The following is a 6,954-nucleotide window of genomic DNA, read 5'->3' on the forward strand; positions in this document are numbered from 1 at the left end:
AAACAATTAACTACTGTACACAACAACATACATCAAACTTAATGTCTCTTACAAAAATCTCAGGTCAGCAAAGAAGAAGACGAAAGAACATTTTGGATCTCATCAACTCACTGCAAATTAGCATCTATAAAATGTCTTAATACTTCCGAGGTCTCCATCAATAACAAAAATCAGCAGTTCGGAATACTCTGCAACAACCTGGATCCTACTGGCCCTCTAAATTAAACACGCTAAAATCAAAAGCTCGCCTGCCGAACGAAAATAACTATAACAGACATATCAAATAAAATAAACTATAATCCCACTCCCAAAAAAGAGCAAAAGGTATGTATTAAAAGATCATCTCCGCAAGAAAACTTAAGCGCAATAAAGTTCTTGATTATTTGCTATTCTGACAGCATATTGCCAAAACAAACACTAACACAAAGTATACATGGGGAGCAGCCTTTACACTAACGTTACTGCAATAATGCTGCTCAGCCTAGGATAGCTTGACACCCATCTGCCTGAAAAGTTCAACTAAGAAAACCAGGGAAAAGAAATACAAAACTATAAATACGACTTGTGCCATACTACTAGGATGTGCCTAACTGGTTTTAGTTGCAAGCAAGTTATAATGCATCACGTACTTTCCACGTTTACCGGTCCTATAACAAATGTAAACAAGAACCAAACTTATTTCCACTTTTAATGGAGTACAACAACTAACCTACTACTTTCAAATCAACATTCCTTCAAGTAAAATCTATAGCAATAATTATATGCATGTCTTCACAGCAAACCATACTCTCCTGAAAATAGATCTTAAAAAGTAATAACTGCTACAATGTATGTAAAATGAAATAGACATTGCTCCTGAAAACAGCCTTCAAGGAAGAGACCTCTGCAACAACAGTAATATCAACACAAAAACTGGCTTAAGTAAAACTGTACTCACCCCAATCACCACACTGTCCTCCCCTTGAAACTTCGAAATAAACTTATCACCTCTTGTTACTTCGGAATCATTCAAAGGCCTGAAACGGCACACCACTTTTATGTTGCACTCTGCCGGATCCGCCATTTTATTTACTTTTAAAAGATATCCAAAGACACTGATGAATAATATAGTAATGCGTATCTAAAATCTATCACTTGAGTTGCAGTGCTGCAAATGTTTTGTTAACAATCCCTTCTATACCCAAGCCGCAACACTTTCTCTTCACTTCAAAAGTACTTCCTATCTCATACGGCAGCCATGTCGGCCCGGCCCGGCGAATCTTGGAGCTCCTTCAGGCTGGCTTGAATGGACGGCCGGTGACGTCACTTCTGCAGATCCCAGCAGCCAGCGTAGCAAAAGCCGGGCCAAGCAGTGCTATTCCTATTGGTAGTAGGAGCGGTCTAAACTCCTTACAGTTCAGAGATCTGGGGGTAGATGTGGCAGGAGGAACTCCCTGTCTCAACAATAAAAAAATGTTACTATGTGCCCAGCAACTTAATATTTCTTTTCAGACACTTGCTGCTGGTGCCTGTAGTCCCAGCTAGACAGCTCCGGGGCTACAGGAAAAAAAGGAGGTTCCAGAGCTCCTCCTCTTCTCAGTCGGCTTTAGTTGAGAAGCACTGTGATGGTTGCAACAGCTGCTGAGTCGACGAGATGCAGATGATGTAAGAATTACTTGACTTGATGCCCAAAACTGACATGGTAGCACTGTTAAACATCCTTATTCGTTCTGAAACATGTTATGTCTTTCACTTGGACTTTGCTTTGCATATTTATTTTACTATTTTTTAATTATATAATCGTGCGCTACGGTGCCGTTCGCCAATACTCACAAAGATATTAATCAGCGGATTATTTCAAAATATTCAGTATTAAGTAAAAGCCATTAATTCAAAGAAGTACCCTAGCCCTATTTCAACTCACTTTTTCGGATGATATTTGGTTGGTCCATGGACCCTTTTTAGCCACTACCTAGGCTCGTAGGCTTAAGTACCAATTACATAAGATACACTGGATCCGCTGACTGTAAGAATTTTAAATTACAAGTAACAACTATGTGGAATAAGGTTAGTATTGCATAAGAAGGCCGCATATGTAAGATCTTTCCCCCCACAGTTCCAGGAAACGACCTCTAGTCAATGTGTATGCAGTTTTGCTAGCTCTCTCTGCGTCTGTGTGGGTTTTTGCCATTGTCCAACACTTTAGTCTAACTCCTCAAAATTATGTATTTACCTTTGTGCTCGTGGACCACTTCATGGATAAAAATGGTCCAAGCAGGAAAATTAAATAAAAAAAAAATATATATATATATATATGTACTAATAGTACTTGCAGTAAGAATGTTTACATTCCCTAAATGTGGACAATTATGTATTCATTCTTTACACCTCTTTACTCTCCCTTCACTCACTCCCTTACTTCTATCAATTTATCTTAACTGGCGCACTCTAAATATAACATAAGCTTGCTTTTCTCTCACTTCATATTGCAGTTCCTGTTTGTGTTATACTAACTTACCTTACATTTCTTAACAAACTGGACAATTTTTCTCTAAGTATTAAATTGTTGTCATATAACCTGTATCTATTCTTAATCAATGTTTTCACAATTGTGTCTAATTTGGTATAATTTGAACTGTAGCTGTTTTTGTATTATTTTTGAAGATTGTAAAATTATTGTTCTTAAAATGTTTTGAAATACTTTGGAGCTTTTTCTTCTGGGCCTCCATTGAAATTGGGCTCCTCTCCAGTCAGACATTCAATAAATAAGAATATTTACAGAAAACTATTTTTCATAACTTCAGCACAATAAAGAAGCGGATGGGAACATTAGAATTTGTAGCCTTCTGTTTGTCTAAAGCTGAAAAGTTGTGACATCTTTTATTGTCTATGTTTGTCTCTGAGATCGGTCAATTTGAAATAAAGATAAGGATTTTTTGTTTGTTTGTTTCTTTATGCTTTTCCCATTGAATTTGTGACCTCTGAGTTAGCACATTTACAAATCGAGATGTGAGTCTGTATCATCCACATGGTCAGTGTGTTGGGGCACTGCAAAAACAAACTGATATTGTGCACTGTAGTGCTGTTTTGTGATCATTAACTTATTTTGTTTATATTTTGACTCTCCATTTTTTCAAGACTTGGTATTTACTTATAGTGTGCCTCTCAAATGTCCCTGATTTTTCAGCATGTCCCTCATTTTGCCCCATATTTATGACTTGTTCCTCCTAAAATTTTTCATGTCTTGGTAAATCACTGAAGATTACAGTAAGTCAGTAATACCAGTCATTAGAGTTTCATACTTAGCCTTCAGAAAATTTGTTCTATTAATTTTCAAGTGAATTAGACTTGTATTTAAAAACTGTCCCTTTTGGAGGACATTTGCCAACCCCACCAATTATTTGTGGCTTTGTCCAGAATTCTTTTTTTTATCCTTTCTTGACAGGATTAGTCCCATTAGTCTGGTCGCTTCTTTTCAGGGGAGACCAAAGGTGGCATTTATACTACTAGGAGAAATTTGGCCGGGGCATCAGGGAACTTTCCCTACTTGTCATTATTGCAAATGGGACCCATTTTGCAGGAGCACTTCCTGTTTCCATTCCAGGCACAGAGGTGGCCCAGAGAAGCAGGTAGGCAGATGGAGAGAGAAAGAGATAATAGAGTGGTGAGAGAAATGGAGGAGAAAGCAGATATCAACATTGGAGAATCTGTGCAGGATGCTGAGGGATGTTTCAAAGAAATCTGTTTGATAGGGATGAGTCAGCAAATGATGAGTGCATAATTACAACCCTCCAGTCAGGAAGGTTGCAAGATGATTTACTTAAAGAAATGGTAGTACAGAGTGAGTCAGAAAATAAAGGAGGTATTTCCTGAGGGAAAATTATGGAGAAAATACAAAAAGGAGGATGCAGATAAAATCCTGAAGAGGAGTGGTAAGATGTAAAACATATGCAGAGTAAGTGTAGAAAAAGGCTAAAGGGGGTCAGGAGAAAAAAAAGGCAGAAGAAAATGAAAAAATGCAAGTATGTAGTAAGAATTCAAAGTAAAGAAGACAAAGACATGGACAGGTATGAAGTGTGGGAGAATTTAATATCTCCTTTGGGTGTAAAATCACATGATGTAAGAGCATTTATTCTTATTAACAAACAGACATTTTGTGACATTATATTTGAGACTTTTTTTTTCAATGCAAAATTTTCTTGGAGAATATAAAAAAAGAAATATTATAACCCATGGAATCTTTGTGATAAAAGCATTTAACAGGGAAACAAAAAAAATCATGTGCAATTTTGAACAGAGGTCAAAAAAGAGACTTAGGACATTTGAAAACTTTATGTAAAGAAGTATTGGTTATTGCAAAAGTTTATGACAAAAGGGATTTATAGACTGGTGGATAGGATTGTAATATTGTGTTAAAAATAGAGAAAAAATTGTACATATACCAAGCATGATAAATGTGGAGGAGAATAGTGGTGACGTAAAATACTGGGGATAAACCAAAACATGTTTTCTTGTGGAAAAAAAGGCAATTGATAAGTAATTATGATAAAAGAAAATGTTGTATTTGTAGGAAAATGGGACATGATGAAAAAATGTGAATTGGATTGTTATAAATGTAACAAAATGGATGATTTATGGATGGATTACAAAACTCAAAATAACAGTAAATAAGAAAGAGAAAAAAATGCACAAAGAAAGGACAATTTAGAATTAAGAAAAACAGAAGAAAAAATAGATGAGAAAAATAATGATGGCATAGAAGAAGGTTTTGAAATACGTGATTAAGAAGAAGACATACACTGGGAGGTAGCAAACGAAAAAAAAATAATTATGTTGGTAAAAAGATAAAAGACAGAAAAAAGAATCTTTAAAGGGATAAGTGCAAAAGAAAAAAAGGTAGGAGAAGGATAACAAAATACACAGCTAATGACTGGGGGATGGTATAATGGTTAAGATTTTTGACTCAGAGACAAAAGTTACAGTGTTTGATTCTCACATTTGGAAAGAAAATTGGCTAGGCTTAGAATGGCCTATTAAGAAAGATAGCCTAGTAATTGGCTATGAACTTATGAAACTAACTCTAAGGAAAAGGGAAAATGAAAAATTTAGAGTGCTTTCTGTAAATGTGAATAGTATTAAGAATATAGTAAGAAGAACGGGGATTTTGGAGTGGTGTAATACATGTGATGTAAGTGTTATTATATTGGAAGACACAATATTTTTAACAAATGAAGAAAGACTGCAAACAGAAAAATTATGGGTAAGAGAGAGAGTCTGGAATTTGGGAAGTGAGAGATGCTCTGGAATAGTTGTATTATGTAGAAATACAGTAAGGATATTAGATATAACTTTAGAAACATGGGATGATTAACCACTGTAGATTTAAAAAGGAAAAACAAGTATATTGAATTATAATATTATATGCTCATACTAATTGTAAAGAAAGAGAAAGCTTATTTCACCAGATTTTAGACTATGTAGTGATAAATATGAATGTTATAATAACAGAAGTCTTTAACTGTGATTTCATAGACCAGTGTTAAAGGAAAGGAAATGACATAAGAAAAATGTTAAAAGTTATAAGATGTGGTAACTTATAACTTTGGGACAAAAATTTATGGACTTACAAAAGGGGTATGTATAGAACTGAAGTAGATTATTTTATAGTATCAGAAGGTTTAGTTGTAGGAGAAATGGAGGTACCAGAAACAGGATTTTTGGATCATCCTGCAATACAGTTAGAGATAAAGGAAAACAAGGAATATATAAAAACAGGTAAAATAATAAAATGGATAAATGAGAAAGCATGTAATGAAAAAGGAAATAGTTTAGTAATACGGTTATGGAAAGATCATATTATTATGAGAACATTAAATATTGGTCTGAATGGTGGATGATATTTAAGGAAAAATATATATTTTTTTACAATTGCAATATATGAGAAAAGTAGAGAAAGAAATATATATAAAAAAATAACGATGCATTGGAAGTCTTAGAGCATAATGATAGAAAGTACTTTGACAAAGAAAAAGAGTTATATAAAAATCTAAGTAAAATACAATAATTTTTTATACAGGCAAAGATAGTAGTGTAATGAGAGAAATAAATGTAAAAGGAGAAATAGAAAGAAGTAGGGGAAAATATGAATAGTGTAGTTCAATATGTACAAGAAATGTTTAAAGAAAAAAGAGAGTTGTGAAAAAACATGCAAAGTAAAAAAGTTAACAGAAAAAGAGAATAAAGAGTTGGAAAAGGAGATTTCTTTAAGTGAGTTAGATAAAGTATTAGGACAAGTAAATTAAGACTTTTGGTCACTGTTTCATAGCCTGAGGTCACTATATCTGACCTCAATATTGCAGGACCTCTGTCACAAAGCACTACACCTACAAGTTTACTGAGACTGAGGCTTTTGTCATTGTTTCATGTAAGCATATTTATCACAAAGAACCTTATTGTGTATTAACTTTAATTAGTTATATACATGCCTGTTGTGTGATTGGAAGGCTCTCTGAACCCTTTACTAAGATGTCTGCTTTTTCCTTTTGCTTGACCAGTAGACTGTACTGCATATACCAGGTATTTAGTCCCAGGAAATGACAGAAAACTTGTTTTACTTGCACTTGTGTGTTAATTAATTTGTTCTGGTTCTACAGTAATTGCTGTCAGTTATAAACTAACCTCTAAATTGACCTGAGGGTGAGGTTGAAAGTATAGTAGAATGTGTTGCTAAATAGCCCCTCAGTGTTGTCTCTTTTCACACTCAGTCAATATATTCCTTCATAGAGCAGGTAGTGTCATATGTTATTTCATTTTTATTTGTTCTAAGACTCTGTAAAACATTGAAAGGACTTTAGCAGTGTGTTATATTTAATGCGTGAACGTCTTCAGAAACACTTACATAACAAACCCAGTTCCTTAAATACTAACAATACAGGACCTCATATCAATTATCAAATAATATAAAAAAATATTTAA

General features: G+C 34.3%; 1 protein-coding gene across 1 annotated transcript in view; it reads right to left on the minus strand.

Moving 5' to 3' along the window:
* Window positions 1-1,570, minus strand: part of KIF5B (kinesin family member 5B) — a 2,669,048-nt gene extending 2,667,478 nt beyond the window's left edge. Inside the window, exon 1 of the mRNA XM_044066703.1 lies at window positions 938-1,570. Coding sequence (XP_043922638.1) covers window positions 938-1,063 — 126 coding nt within the window. The 5' untranslated portion in view covers window positions 1,064-1,570. The remainder of the gene's footprint in view (window positions 1-937) is intronic.
* Window positions 1,571-6,954: the final 5,384 nt, after the last annotated feature.

This window comes from Protopterus annectens, chromosome 3.part1 (genome assembly GCF_019279795.1).
Source record: "Protopterus annectens isolate FY-2018-M chromosome 3.part1, PAN1.0, whole genome shotgun sequence".
In the NCBI taxonomy this organism is placed as follows: domain Eukaryota; kingdom Metazoa; phylum Chordata; order Ceratodontiformes; family Protopteridae; genus Protopterus; species Protopterus annectens.